The 16146-nt window shown below is 44.1% G+C and overlaps 1 protein-coding gene across 2 annotated transcripts in view; it reads right to left on the bottom strand.

The window, feature by feature from the left end:
* The window catches only part of COL1A2 (collagen type I alpha 2 chain), a 63844-nt gene that overhangs the window by 36600 nt on the left and 11098 nt on the right, over positions 1-16146 (bottom strand). For both annotated transcript variants that reach the window (XM_079948408.1, XM_079948409.1), the window contains exons 5-14: positions 11308-11352; positions 10729-10782; positions 10184-10237; positions 9298-9351; positions 8336-8389; positions 6737-6790; positions 3871-3915; positions 3307-3360; positions 3153-3197; positions 953-1006 (exon numbers count right to left, since the gene is read on the bottom strand). In XM_079948408.1, the coding sequence (XP_079804534.1) occupies positions 953-1006; positions 3153-3197; positions 3307-3360; positions 3871-3915; positions 6737-6790; positions 8336-8389; positions 9298-9351; positions 10184-10237; positions 10729-10782; positions 11308-11352 (513 nt within the window). The remainder of the gene's footprint in view (positions 1-952; positions 1007-3152; positions 3198-3306; positions 3361-3870; positions 3916-6736; positions 6791-8335; positions 8390-9297; positions 9352-10183; positions 10238-10728; positions 10783-11307; positions 11353-16146) is intronic.

The following is a 16146-nucleotide window of genomic DNA, read 5'->3' as shown; positions in this document are numbered from 1 at the left end:
ACTGGGCTTTGGGAAGGAGGTGAAAGGGCTCTAGGGCCCTGCCAGAGCCTCACACCTCCTTCCCAAAGCTCGGCTTAAGCCTGTGCCCTCGCACAGGATGGCATATTACCAAGGTCTGCCCCTGCGTGCTGGCATATGCAGGCTTTTGTGGATCTACATCTATATGAAGAGATCATATGCTGTGCCAATGCCGCAACATTAGACTTCCTGACAGAAAAGCAAGTGCTTTACCTTTCTCTCTAGCTAGGTGCACAATTTCGTTACTGCCCATCTTTGCCTGGCTATTACAAACTGACCCAATCATCGTGATCACTAGAACTAGCTCAACAAGAAATAATTTCATCTGCAATTTCCACACATGCCATTAATTTTTCTTGCTTACAGGAGGGCAAACGCAATTATGCGAATCTATCCTAAGTGAACAGCTAACCACTGATTCCCCCCCACCAATGGTTTGGGGAAAACACCACCAAACATCTCCCCTAATGCAAGATGTATATTTTTGGCATAGGGATAGGACCAGTTCTGCTTCTCTGCTCTTTGGTCCAGCAAAGTCTTACATGAGCTGAAATGATGATTTCCCCCAAACCCCCTTCTTTGCCCTTCACACTGCTTACAAGAGGATGCCCTAGCTCTCTGGAGCAGGGGGCTGCAGAGAGAAGGAAGAATTGGCAAAAGACCACTTTTCCTCCTTTCCACTAATGCATGCTGCCTTGTGACAGTGGAGGAACACCACTAGATACAGCCCACTGTGTGGAACAAACCAAATAGCATTACACTTTTGCGTTTCTACTGCTATTTGATTAGTTTAAAGAAAACTACAAATGGTCGCTGTGAATGTTTGTAGGTGGGAACAACCTGTATTCTTCTCATTGTACAGCTAAAGCATTGCTTGGTTTGAAAACATTTCGTTGAGCATCTGTGCCTGAGGGGGGTGGAATATAGGTCATACCTTGGCTCCGGGAGCACCTGAGAATCCTGGAGCTCCAGCAGCACCCATGGGACCCTGTGAAAATAAAGAAAGAAAAATCCTTCAAGATCTGCAGGTGCAAGTAGTAGGCTGAGAAGGAGACAAAGGAAAGAGACCAGGCTATAGGAATCAATGACCAGGATACATCTCATGGGATCCTGAAGCAGCAAAGTGGATTGCCTATATGACAACAGACTTGAGTCCTAGAACAAGGTTTGAATCTGATCTTAGAGCCAAACACATGAAAATGTCTCCTTGCATTTTGGCACGCCAGTGCCCCCAAAGCAGGCCTGCAAAATGCCAGGTTTTCCCAGCCCAGGGAGATGGCAAGACAGGAGGTTTCATCACTCTCAGTTCTGACGTTTTAATCAGAACGTGGCATTTCCATCATTCCCTTTATATCTGATGTTCAGGCATAGGGTTATATAGCCAAAACAGTACCATATCTGCACACAAAGGAGGAGAATCAGCAGGGGGAGATCTTGAGGTCTGCAGAAGTACCTCCAACCCACCCCCCACACCAAAAAAACAACAACCAGGGAAAGGACCCTAGGTAGGAGGAGGGGGAAAAATCCATTGAGGACTGAGCATGTTCACTGGGCACAAAATGCCAAAGAAGGGGAAATGGCTCAATACGTAGCTTGCTATGTCCATCATAAGAGGTGCCAGGGCATCACTGCTGTCATTACAAGCATTGCTTCTGGGCAAATGCACCTCTGTGTGTGCATGGCTCTAGAAACAAGAATGCCTTGTGCCTCTGTTTGGCCTTCCCTGAGCTAAGAACCATTTAAAAACCTTTAAGGTAGAATAAAGGTTGTCCTTGCAAGGATGTATTTTGCTGCTTCTCTGTTTAACATGCTTGCCTAACTGTTATGATAAACAAGCAGCCACTTTCTAGATGCTTCATTTAAAGTGGGGGGAATGGGGCAGAACACTGCATTAGTTACATGCGAGAGAGTGCAATTTTTAGCATCGCTTGCGAAAGTGCAACAGAATGTGTTAAAAAATTGAGGTGCTGTATATCCAGCCTTTGAGCAATGTACTAATCACACTGGCAGTAACTGACCTATTCCTTCCTGAGCTGGCCAGGAGACAATGTGATTGGTTTACTGCCTAGGCTAGACACTGGATATTCCAGGATATAAAGCAGGGATGGGAAACGGATGTTACACAGACACCACCAGACCCCTGTGGACATCTTTCTACTGGGGTCAATCTCCAAATTCCCAAGGGCAGGGGCACTTGGAGTAATAAAGCCTCATGTTCCATTTTTGAATCAGCCAGTTTGCCCCCTTACCAGAGGCAGGAATGCCTGAAGAATTCAGAATCTGTGAATTCTTATGCAGACTGACCCGCTACACACCTCCTGCACTAATGTGTGGATCAGAAATGCAAACATCCTTTGGATTTCACATTCCTGCAAATTTCATGATACAATTCTCAGCTCAAAAAATGTATCCCAATGTGTTGTTTAAACATTTTCATTTTAGCATAACATATGCTTGGGAAAGTGTACATTGAGATAAAGTATGCACTTCAACACAGTGGTTTTTAAAAATGGCAGATTAATTTGGAAGTGAGATGGAACAGACTTATTGAATGAACACATGCAAAATTGGCATGGAGTGGAAATAACGCTGATCAATACATCGCTTCCTAAGAGTAGCTGCTTTATAAGCAGTGTACAAGGGATATCTTTTTATCTTAGCTGCTAAGCACCATCAGAAAACTGATGAGGAAAAGGGATCTTCAGAGATATATATATATTTAACTACAGAGCTTTGATTGCCACTAGTCAGGCTGCTGAAACAGACCAATAATGTTGCTATCTGTGCAGGGAGAGCTCCCACAGCTTCTATGCAGCTTGGGCTGGGCAAATCCAGTCATCACTGTGAAAGCAGTCAGTCCAAAACACTGGATTTCAGGCTTGAGCTGAAAAGTCTGTGGAAGCACCCTGAGAATACTACTAAAATTTTAGACAGCTCTTTGATGCCTATCTGGAAATGCCAGATGTTTGTTTTTGGAAAAGAAGGAAGGAAAGAAAAGATTTCCTTTTCTGCAACTGATAAAGGGCAGAGAGAAAGACAGGTGACCATCGCACAGAGAAATCCAAGTGACTGGCGGGTCACAGTGTGTGTCGTTCATCAGGACAGAATAATAGAACATTAAAGTTTGGACTTACAGCGGGACCAGTGGGACCGTTACTTCCATCACTGCCACGAGCCCCCTAAAAGAAAACAAAGGTTCTCTTTACATCTTAAATTCCTGGTACAAAATTGAAGAATCCAAAAGAAAGAAAACGGAAGCCACGTTGTACAGGTAGGGGAGTCACTTACAACTGCGCCAGGAGCGCCAACTCTTCCCCTTTCACCAGGGAGACCACGAGCACCCTAAAAGCAAAGGACACGCAAATCATTACCGAATATTTCTTTACTTCATTTAAGAAATTTCTACAGCACCCTTCATGAGAGGATCACAGGGTGGTTTATGATATAGAAACTCAAAAATTCATAACCTTGTTTAGCAAACAAAAACAACACCCCGCACAATATTATTTTCTTTCTAGTACTAGTAGTAATAATAAGCTGCAGTGCAATATGAAGTATAGTCTAGTATAGCTTCAGTCTTTTCTCAGTTTCCACAATAGGGTGCAACACTCCTGTTTCAAGTTATGCATGCTCAACTCAGATTTAACTCAGTGGGATTGGCACACACCCAAGTGAGCAAAAGACTGCAGATTTACTGTTGCCCTCAACACAGTAAGTCATGTATTCTAATCAAATAGCATCATTTCTATTAAACACTGAGAATTCCATGAAAGCAACTAGCAAACTTTAACAAATGATAACAGGATTTTTGATGACTTAATATTGTGTAAGTCACAGAGAGAAAATACTTACAGGTTGTCCGGGAGTACCATTTTCACCAGGGGCACCAGGTTCACCCTGCAAATGACAAAGATTCTCCATTTAGCCCATGGTTTAGGTTGTCCTTTCCTTGCAAGTCTTATTACTGACATAGCAAAAGATGCAGTCAGAACGTTTACACTTCTGGCATTTAAATTACCGCACAAAAGTTCATACAAAGTAAAGCCTCTTATCAGCTTAGTGATCTAGTTAGCAAAGAGGGCTTGTAGAAGAGGGATAGAACAAATGTTGGCTGTAGCCCAGATAAAACGCGCAAAAGTAAAAGAAAAAGCTAACTGTGTGACAATCTTATGCCCCATTAATTTCATTGGAGCTGAAGTGTGACTCTTGGGACTGAGATAAAAATGCTTTGCTGGCTAAAGGCAGCCACCACAATTGCATGCATGTGTCTGGACAGGTTGATCTATAAAGGTCTCATATACCATGAAGCTAACAGATGCACAGATTTCAGCCAAAGAAACTCTACTGGCATTTGCCAAAGTTGATACAGGCTGATGCAACAGGACCTGGGAAAAGGTTTAGCTTTTCTATCCGGGCTTTTGCACTCCCTCTCCTGCCTTATGGTTGCAAGGAAAGGCTTTGTACATTTTCTCTTCCAATTTCAACTAACCATCTGAGGGCTACATGTGAAACTGAACCCAGTATTAACTGTAACTATGGTTTGTTGAGACAAACTAGCTTCATAACCCATAGCCTGAACTCAAATGGTTTCAAACAAGCCACAGTTAACATTAGCCACAGTTTCAACACAGCAAGCAATGGTTAATCGAAAATGGAAGCGAAAGCTTCCAAAAAGCCTCCTTGTGTCCGTACTAGAGGAGGAGGGAAGAGGGGGGAGATTAAGCTAAGCTTCTTCCTGACTCTCCCTGAGCCTGGGTCTTCATTTAGCTAGAAGGCCAACCCATCTCCTTGTGATCAATACAGGAGACCTCATCCCTCAACGCTGGCTTGCTTTGGGACCAATGGAGCAACTTGTATTTTTCTCAGCTTTCTGTTTCCATAGTTTTTTGACTGAGAGTGGTGTTATCTACCCAGCTGCATTTCAAAGAGCCTTTTGGTTTCCTGGCTCCACCTCTGAGCTAACATGAAAACAGAAATTAGACAAAGGAATATCTGAGATTCCTGGCTGTAAAGCAAGTTTAAAAGCTCTCGTTTCCCACATATCCCATTTTGATACTTGCACAATTAAGTCTCAAGAACACCTACTAGCTTCGGTTCACTCCAATAGTGAAAGGAGAGGCCTGTCAGTGCAAGCCAGTTACTTATGAGACATGCATTTGCTGGCTTGCCTCAACACATGATTCTCGCTATTTCTGATGTCCAGGCTGTGAGCGCCATTTCTTTTGTAGGAAAAATGGCAGCAAGCATAGTCTAGAGGGAGGAGCAGCAGGCTTGGCAGAACACCAAGGTTTGCAGAAGTAAAGTCCACCCCCCAAAAGGGGGGGGGGAACCTAAATTAGTCCAATACTAATGGAACATAGGAAGCTTGTAACAAATCAGACCATTGCTCCAGCTAGCTCAGTGTTATCTACATTGACCAGCTGAGGCTCTCCAGAGTTTCCAGCAGGGTATCTCCCCAGCCCCAAATGGCAGATGCTGGGGAATAAACCTGGGGCCTTCTGCATACCAAGCAGATGCTCTGGCACTGAGCTATGGCGCCTCCCTAAGCGAAGCAGGCTCAATGACCACAGATGCTGAACTATTGCTGGGAGAACCCTGTATTATTACATTTGTGTGCTGCCCATAAACTAAGAAATGGGAAAATGGAGGAGGAAGGAGAAATGGAATGACTGGAATCAGGAATAGCAGCACTCCACACTATTAATGTTTACAGCAGCTCCCACTGTTTTTTATTTGCATATGTATTTAAAAGGTAAAGGGGGTAAAGGGGCCCCTGACCATTAGGTCCAGTCGTGGCCGACTCTGGGGTTGCGGTGCTCATCTCGCTTTATTGGCCGAGGGAGCCAGCGTACAGCTTCCGGGTCATGTGGCCAGCATGATTAAGCAGCTTCTGGCGAACCAGAGCAGTGCACGGAAACGCCGTTTACCTTCCCGCTGGAGCGGTACCTATTTATCTACTTGCACTTTGACGTGCTTTCGAACTGCTAGGTTGGCAGGAGCTGGGACCGAGCAACGGGAGCTCACCCCGTCGTGGGGATTCGAACCGCTGACCTTCTGATCGGCAAGTCCTAGGCTCTGTGGTTTAACCCACAGCGCCAACTGTGTCCCACATATGTATTTACATATGTATTTATTGGGATTTCTAGTATTCCCCACACAAAAGGGGAAAACAATAAACTTGCAGGTACTAGAATTCCACCCTTGTCATCCATGCACACACAGAGTTCATGAGCAACTCAGGCAGTGACAGGGGCAAGTTCAAACTAGCCACATGCTTTGGGGGATTGGTGAATTCAAAGTTTCTCAAAGATGGAGGCTCCTACTGGCAATCCCGAGTTTCGGAGTCAGAACCAAAAGTGCAGAGTTCTTCCACCTCCTTGGATCCCCAGATGTTGTCAGACTCCACCTCCCATCAGCCCTAGCCTGCTTAACCAAAGGTTGAGGAAGGCTGGCTTAGAGCAAGCTGGCTATTTATTTCATCTTGCTCCCATGCTAGAATTTGGACCTGTGAGACTTTCTGTTGTGTCCATGTATCTCAAGGGCTTAGTACCAAATTACTGTTGTCCTTCATTCATAGCATAGGCTGATTTTTCTTAGAAGGATAAAAGCCTACGAGAACAAAACATGCATGCAGGATATAAAACAGAAGGGCTGCCATGCACTCTGTGCTCTTGCTGGAATACCCATGTAACATATATTAAAATTAAGTCATTTTTACCTTGTTGCCGGGAGCACCAGGTTCTCCTTTCCGACCATCCAAACCGTTGTGTCCCTATGTTGGAAGAAGAAACACTGATGGGTAAAGTGGCCCCCCTAGTCCCCCCCCCTTTTAAGGAAACCATTTCTTTATCATGCAGTGGCTGAAACACAACTCTAGCATTGCTCAGCATTCACCATATTGGTTCCCCCACTTGAAAAGGATCATCGTCAGTTAAGGAGGGACACAGTTGTCCTTCCTTAACATAGTTTGGTTCTGGTCTGCATCAGACACAAACTTTGACAGCCCTCTTCAGTTCGTATGTTTTCGTAGCTTTATAGATGACTTTTACCGCTTCTCATTATTTATACAGTGCCTTCAACATGCATGATGCTTTGAAGAAAACAAAAGGGACTTCTTCCTCAAAAACCTAAAATTTGATACCGAGTGAAAAAACAGAGGAGGGGGAAAGTGGAAATAGGCAGGGACAGTGCAAGGCTTGGGGAGAAATGGTGCCAATGATGGCCCAGCAGTCCCCTAACCAGAGCAGGGCCTAGCCCTGCTTGTGGCAATGACAGCCTGCCACTGTTTGCTTCTCCTGCCACTGCTTTCTCTGTCACCATTTACCACCCTCCACCAGGCCCAAAGACATGCTTCAGCGGTGGAAAGGTGCTTTCAAATGGGAGAAAGCTTGGCCAGCTGCCATCTTAGATTACCCAGAAAGCAATGCTCTAGGCCCCATACCTATGAACTCTATTTCATAGTTCTGTAGTCCTACCTAGATAATATTTCAGAGACCTATGCATTCAACGTTACACTTTGGGTAATTTAAAAATGTGAGTGTCCACCGGGGATGGGAGTTGAGATTGGCTCCCACACAAAACCAGCACTGCTGCCTGCCACTGACAAACATCTGAGGGTCTGGCAGGGAGGGCAGTGAAGGATGGTATGGCTAGGCTAGTGGGCAGGTGCCCTTGACCAGTGCCCAACGTGGCCAACATTTGGTGCCAGGCCTGGAAACAGGGAAGCAACGCACAGTTGTTTAGGGAAATGCCTTTTCCCTAAAGGAGAAAAAACTGGCCTTTCTCAAGACAGTTAGAAAGGGCCACAGTAAACTAGGGGAATATGGCAGACTAGGTGAACAGCGGTCATTGGCTGTTTTGATGAAGCAGTTACTACCACTTCCTTCGGGTGGAGAAGGAAAGTGGTATACAGGCTTCTTTTTGGTCTGCACTTAAATACTTAAAACTATACTTTAAAGTGCTGATTGTACGTTCAAAATTTTGTCAATGACATATCACAGGCACATGCAGGACTTGGGACTAAACACCCTGTGAGATTTATGATCACATCTCCCTTAAGTTGATGATCATTGCCATTCAAATGGTGTGTGCTTGCTGCATCATGTGATCAATAATGTGGGTGGGGCTTACCTCCCCCCCCCCCCAATATTTTATTCAAGTTGGCACCCATTAAGAAGACAGAAGCTTTCTTTATTGCCACCTTGGCAAACAAGACTTAAGCTTCTGTCTAAGACCAGTAGTTGCACAGAATAACACACCATAGGTGTATTAACTTTCATTACCCTTAATTTTGTTCCTGTTTCAGTCAAATGCTCACCCTTATTCCTTTGAAACCAGGCAGGCCAGCAGTTCCAGGAAAGCCACGAGTACCCTGGGAGGGAAAATGAGAGAGAAGGCTTAACATCTCAAATAAAAGCTGCTGGACAAAGTACTTGGGTGCAATATGTTAGTCCCAGCCACCAAGGTGAGCTGTTTGCAAGTCTCATTGCCACAGTCACTGATCCCTCCATGCACTGCTTTTGCCTTTGGGTCAGGAAGCTGGCATGACACATAAGCCTACAAAGCTGTCTGGAATCATACAGAGTCAGACTATCTGTGCATACGGTCTACTCTGAGCAGCAGTGCTCCTCAAACAGAGAGCCTTTCCCACAAGCTACTGACTGTTTTTAGCTGAAGATGTTGGAGATCGAACCTGAGACCTTCAGCATGCAAAGCACATCTTCTGTCATTGTGCTCTAGCCCCTCCCTTATCTTTACGGGGTGGGGGGGGGCTGGCTTATTTAGCTCAAGGGCTCCTGGTTGCTGATCCCTAGTATAAAATGTTCCAAATTCTGTTCATTTTATAGACTTATATGCCACACAACAAGCAAAGTATCTCAGAAGTGACACGACCCATCCATAAAATTGCACAAAAGTACTTAATATCAGTGATTGATGCAGAAAGATGGAAAGACACAGCCCTATCCACTATTGTTAATGCTTGTTTAATAGTAATAGTCTAGAGTTCCATAGCTTAGGAACAGACACACTATTACCATACTCCTTGTAGAATAAAAGTGAACATCATGTGGCAACCTTCATAGTGCTGCTCTCTGGCTAGGTGTTAAGATCCAGCAGGTGTAAATAGCTAGAATCTCTGCCTTAGTGGGAAGGTGGCATTGTACTTACACTAAAACTACTGGTAAGGAGCAGTGGCTGGTAATTTAATTTCCTATCCTGTAGTTATGCAAACAGATTTAATCAGCAGATTAAACAGGCAACAGAAAACACAAAACTCACCTGAGGTCCAGGAATACCCCTCTCACCAGGTCGTCCAGGTTTTCCAGGATGACCCTAATGAAACATTAGACGAGATGACTGAAATCTTTTGTGTGCAAAAGCAAGCGAGCTGCACATATTTAACATATCTCTATGCAAGGTATAAAAAAACATAATAACTTAAAAACTGACTAAACATGCAGCATCTTTCCCTCAGGAGACATAATGTCACATTTGAAGGCTATATTTCCTCCGATATTTTTAGGACAAGAACTTATCATGGAGGTGGTATTTAAGGTACTTACATTAAAGGGTAAGTCCTACTGAACTCAGAAGTGACTTACTTCCGCTCAGGGATTGCACTGCACATTTCTTAATTTCACAAAATGCAGATTTTTTTGGAGATACTTTTCAGAAACAGAACAGTTGGGAAATCCAGCTTTTTTAAAAAACCGAACTGCTTCTGGGTTGCAGAATCCATTAAAATATCCTTAAAACTTTTAATACACTACAACGCTGTGGTGGCATTCCAGTGGAATTTAGGAAACATGTTCAAGCAATCAAAACACATGGAAATGGAGCTTTTCTACCAGAAGTAATGGTTACAAGAGTGTGGGTGGGGATGGGACACAGAGGGCAGTCCACAACAAACGCTGATAACCAATGTTTGGAAAAGGAAATACCGTATTTTTTGCACCATAACACTCACTTTTTTCCTCCTAAAAAGTAAGGGGAAATGTCTGTGCGTGTTATGGAGGGAATGCCTACGGGTGGCATGCCTACGGATTTTCCTCCTTTAAAAACTACGTGCGTGTTATGGTCGGGTGCGTGTTATAGAGCGAAAAATACGGTAGCTCCTACAGATTCCCCCTCCCCCACCAAAATCCCGGTTCAAATGAATACTTACATCTTCACCAGGTTTCCCAGGAGGACCCATTGGGCCACGAGCACCTTGGGGACCCTAGTGATGGGGGAAAAAGGTTCATTTGAAACAAAACAATAGTTCTTTCATGCTACATATGATCTCGTGACTTGACTAAGCCAGAGTTCTAGATCTGAATTCTTTAATCCAAGCTTGGATTGGTGGGGGGCTCTTTATTTATGGCTTCTGGGTTTCAAAATATAAAAAAATCAGAAGACTTGGTGTTTGGTCTGATTTCAGCTCCCCCAGTGGTCTCAAAGAGTTGCAGAAATCTAAAGCCTACCTGTCTAGCAAAAACCCTTTGTCTCCCTCAAGCTCTTTTATGTGTTTTCCCTCCGCTTTGAGGAAACCAAGCAGGCGTGGGCTCTAGCAGAATCAGAACTCGTTTATCGCTTCTCCTACCCTTGCTAGCTTGCAAAGGAATCTCAGATAACAGGCCCAAACTTAAATCTGGGGGAAGGGCTTCATTGCAAATGAGTATTTCAGAATTCCTGTCATTCTCAGAATAGAATAAAAATGGTTCCACTTACTGTTTGACCAGGTTCGCCGGGTTCACCAGCATGTCCCGCGTGGCCTGGAGAGCCCTAGAAGCAGGGTGGGCGACAAAAGACATTTTATACGGTTTTGAATGTTACGTGTGGGAAAAGTAAGTACTCTTCTAGCAATGGGGGTGTTTAGAGAAGAGAACTGGGCATGGAAGCAGAGTGAGATTTGGGGAGTTATAGGCTGTGATTCAGGCAAATGTTGGGGTCCTTCAACCCAGACCAGTCTAGACCAGACCAGATGGACCAGTGATAATATGGAGAGATACCAGGCAAACACATTGTGTGTTTTGGGCCTTCTGGGCAAGAACACGAAGGTGCAAACTGGGAAGAGAGCCAGGAAACTGTGAAAGCAGAAAGGTCATGGCTCATCAGTTTGTAAACTGAGAACTATATCAGGGGACTGACAACAGCAGTCCTGGACCTGTCAATATAGGGCACCTCTTATACATGTGGGGTTACCTGCTTGGGGTCTAGTCAAGGCAAAACTTGTGTAACAGATGCTTTCTGCATGTGTATCAAACATATCTCTCTTCCTACTAATGGCTGTGTTCCAAATATACTTACAGGGGGTCCAGTTACTCCAGGAGGGCCTCTGGGTCCCATTATACCCTGGGAAAAGTTAAAGAAATAGTTAATATACTGCAATAGTAAAATGATGGTCCAGCTAGTGGTTTCAGTATCACTTAGGCTGCAATCCTGAGCTGCACTTACTTGGGACTAAGTACCATTAAACGCAATGGGCTTACTTTTAAGGAGACATGCATAGGACATTTCAGGCACTGTTAATCATTTGCCTGAAATCAAGGTTCAAGATTAAACCGTGAACCACAGAGTAAAAAAATTGATTATAATATTATAATAGCCTTAGATTATATTAGTAGCATAGCATCATAAAGTCAAAGCTGTATTTTCCTGTGTTTATCTATTGCTAGCATAGTATTAGTACTAGCACTAGTTGAAATTTGTCTCTCATCCTTACATTCGCATATGTAATTTGCCTTAAACGCTATAGATATTGTACAACCTTCCCCAACCACGTGTCTTCCAGATGTTTTAGACTACAAAACCCTTAAGTCCCAGCCAGCATTGGCAAATGGTCAGGGATGATGGGAGTTGTGGTCCAAAAGATATGGAGGGCACCAGCAGATGTGGGAAGGCTAATATAGTACATAAGAACAGACTCCTATTCAAAGAAGGGAAAGAATAAAAATTTGTGCCTTAGCTTACCTGAAATGTCTCAGACAAAAAATATTCATCTACTGCTTTATTATATTTGCCTGCTTTTACATTTTTATTCATTTTTAAAATTATATTTAACTTTTCTTTTAGGATTGTCAGTCTTTGATTTTAGAAACTGTGGAACCTGAGCTGCATCAGATTCAGAGGCAGGGAGGTGGATTCTGGTGGATTCCAAGAGATTCAGGGATTCAAATAACATACCTGGTTTCCCTTTGATGTTTGGGTCTGATGGCCGTTTTGTAATTTATTGTGGTTTGGGGTTTTCCTAATGTCAATACTTTGATCTTGTGATGGGGAGTGAATTGTAATACACACACACACACTCTGTGGTGATGTCTGGAATTCTAATGAATCTCTTTGGAAATTAGATGGCATATACTTAAAAAATAATAATAGTGATAACTCCCCCATGGGGCAGGCTTGGTAGGCTGATCTGCCCTTCCATTCCAGCATGTGGCAGACAGAGAAATCATGCAAAGAGGTGGGTGGTGCTCAAAGCTCCTGATGCCACCCGCCTGCTCCTGTTTCTTGTGGTTTTCCCACCTCCAGCTGTGCGGAGCCTTAGGAGGACATCTATAGAGGAATCACACATTGGTGCATTTCCCATCATCACCCAAAAGATTTTGACAACTAGTCCAAACGGCTGCTTTTGACACTAAGTCCTGGCAACTGGCCCAGATGGGTTTTCAAAATGTCACTGTGTCAGATCATTCCCCCTTGAACTGCATTCTCACCAGATTGATCTTTATGAATAAGGATATAGAGGAAATGTCTGAGTCCCTAAATACGCCCATAGTCCTAGCTGCAAATAAATGGAGCAGGAAGAGGAGCTGCCAACCTTTGTTTTCTTCCAAGACTGGTTTTAATTAGCCTCAATGATCAAACCGCTTACTTTACAATAATTTCAAGCAGATCCCTGTTGTCTAGGAAGTACTCCAAGCAGGTGTCTGCCAATGATCTTCCCACCACTTGCACAAAAATATGTTCAGAGAAAAATCAGTGGCTATTCCTTAAGCACAGGTGGCACAAGCTGATGGATAATGGTTTGACGATCTCTTCTCAATATGGATGTTTAAATGTTTTCTGCAAGGTTAGGCCTTTCTTTATCACTTTGATGGTTGAAGCAACTCTGCATGTGTAGAGCAGAGCAGCCCTCCGCATTTAAGTGATCAAAAAAGACCTTGTGGACCTTGAAGTTCTCATGGCAACAAGAAGCCACAAGATCAGGGATCAAGAGATTACATGGAGCTTTAAATCAGAAGTATCATTGGAATGGGAGAATGGGTCCAGGACTATGCAGGAGACCATCAAAGCACCTGAACATAAAATTACTTGTATATTGTCCATAATATATGACCACTGCCCTCTTAATAGCCACCATTAGCTTTAATATACTTTTTAATTTTCTCTAAGCATTTCTCTCTAGGCTTATCATTGAAGGATACTGCAACTTGCTATAAGTGTCTCTAAAACATTGTTCTTTCCCATTTCTTCCACTGCTCTGCAAGCAGTGGAAGATAACTTCAGGAAAGGGGTCTTGGAACCAGCTGTATGGCTGTACCATTCCAAATTCTGCCAAACGTTGGGCACTGTGCTCATACCATACAGCAGGAGGGAAGCAAACTGTGGCCCTCTAGATGTTGTTGGACTCACATCAGCCCCAAACAGCATGGCTAATGGTGAAGGAGCTGTAGCTGTAGTCCAATAACATCTGGAAGGCCACAGGTTGCCTGACCCTGCTGTAGAGCAGGATTGGCATTCTCCCAGCATGCAACAGAAGGGTGAGGAGTGAGAGCTACAATGCATGCTGGTGATATTGATGTGCTGGCTTCTGTGCTCTTGGCTGGAGGAGGTGACTTCTCAGCAGTAAAAATATGTGTACAGCAGTGGCACATGAGGGGTGGGGGTGGATTGGCAGCTGCACCCTCCTGGCAAAGCTGCGCTTGCCACAGTAAGGATGGGGCAGAGTGGCAACAGTGCTGTGCTTGATTGGATTGTGAAAGGACAAAATGGCAGAGAGGTCAGGGCAGCTCTGGCTGGGCGGTGGTGGTGGTGACTCCACAGGTGCACGCAAACGTGTGTTGTCGCCACCAATTCAGAGCTCTGCTGAGCTCGCCGCCATCTTGCCCCGTCCTGGCAAGCACAGTCCTGTTGCTACTCTGACCCCTCATACATGCTGTTGCTGCATATATGGAAGGAGACAAAAAAATGTGAGGGCTGCCACCCTTGGGAAGCTGGAAGAATCATAAACAAGTATGAGGGTGAATTGAGAAGACTAGAAGCTATGAGGTACCTTCGTGGAGGCTCACCACGTGGCAACCACAACAATGTGGGGAGGCAGCAGAGGGAGGGGAATAGTGGGCCAAGTTACACACCAGAGGCTCCCTAGACAATTATAGGTGCCACATGGTAAACTCAGATGTGGCTACCACATGGTTCCAAGTAACTGGTCAACCTGCCCTGAGGCATTATGTCTTGTGGCAGTACTGTCTCTGGAGGTTTAGGGCCCTGAAGGAAAATGCCCTCAATGGAACCTCCCTTATGTGGAAAGAGGCGGCAAACGCACACTGAGATTTTTTTCCAATTGTGCCTAACATTCCTAGATTGCACAAAGCAGAAATGGCAGAACTGTTTGAACAGTTGGTCTTGAGGCACTGCCCAACCAGTTTTACCAGCCTCTGGAACCAGCCCTGTCCTACAATGCTCCTGGGACCTTTTTCACAGTCCACCTATTTCTGAGTCAGGTTTGACCTTTGTGACTTCTTAAAAGAAGTTGCCCCATTTGTTTCCGCCATGTTGCAACCTTATGTTTATATGTTATATTTATCGGTGTGCATGTGTGTGTGTAAAAAACAACAACACAATATCCTCTCTCTTTCTAACACGAGAAAGGAAATATCAGAAATGGCACTCTGGACAACTTCAGCATTCTCTGGAAGTGATGAGAGGAACAATCAGCCCCTTGCATTTCCTCTCCCCTTCCTTCTTGGGGGGGGGGGGAGGGAGAGACACATATTGGCCTAAAGAAGGGACAGAATGAGCATCTCTCCATGCAAGCTGTATAAATAATCTCTCCTCAGACCAGACATGGGAGCATGAGGAATGGAAGAATACTCCTCATGCCTTGTCAAGGCTTCAAGAAAACATCTGAAGTGGTCTACGGTTTTCCAGGAATTCAGGTACTAAATACAAAAATACTGTGTATTTATTAGCATTTCGATGCAAATGAATGATGACAGTTCATTCTGGGCCTTTTAATTTTTTTTTTTATTTGTTGTGAAACCAAGTTCCTTCATGACTATTTTTTTTTTAATACCATACTCAGTTCACGTTTTATATAATCCAAAACACATCCATTTGGAAATAAATCTAATTCTGTCTGGGCAATCCCATGCATCTTTACCCTTGGAAACAAGCTCTTAGTCTACTTTCAGTTGGCAGGGCTTTCTTAGTGGCAGGCCTATTCCTTCCCAGGGCACAACTTGTCCCTTGTCACTTCTGTTTTTAAAGAAGGCATGTTCCCTTCAGCCTGTGTTTGATGAATGTGCTATGCTGAAACTGCTTAGCAGCTGATGGTTTTTAACTTTAATTATTTTTAATTATTTTTATTTAACAGTATCTTTATAAGTTTTAAAATTGTTGCATCTTTATAAGTTTTAAAATCCACTTTGGGAGAACAGTGTGCCCCAAAAGCCATGCCAGAATTAAAAAAAAGTCCCACTATGTTCAGTGGAGCTTACTTTCTAGGAAATATATTAGAGCCAAACTACACACAATGTTTAATGCATAGTTTGCCCTTGAGTGCAAACTGCCAGGGCACAGGATCCACTCTGGATGGGCACCTGAATGTGTGTGTGGAGGACAGTAGGGGCTTTAAAAGTTTGCCCCACACAATGGGTCCCAGTCTGAATTAGGAAACCACACCTGCAGCTTGCATTGCCGGGGGAAATCTCCCATTCACTTCAATGGTAGTTTTTATCTTTATGCAAATTGCAAGTGTGGGGGTCCCAATCCAGATCGGGACCACATCTAAAAAAAACCAAAAACCCTACACACATGCTACATGCCAAGGTCCCAATTGAGACCAGGTCCCTCCCCCTTCTCCTTGCTGTCCATGTTTTTTGGAGGGGATGGGGAAGCTGGCACTGAAGCACAAGTTACAAA

Source organism: Podarcis cretensis (assembly GCF_951804945.1).
Source record: "Podarcis cretensis genome assembly, chromosome: 12".
NCBI lineage: Eukaryota > Metazoa > Chordata > Lepidosauria > Squamata > Lacertidae > Podarcis > Podarcis cretensis.
This window is presented reverse-complemented; position numbering and strand designations above follow the sequence as displayed.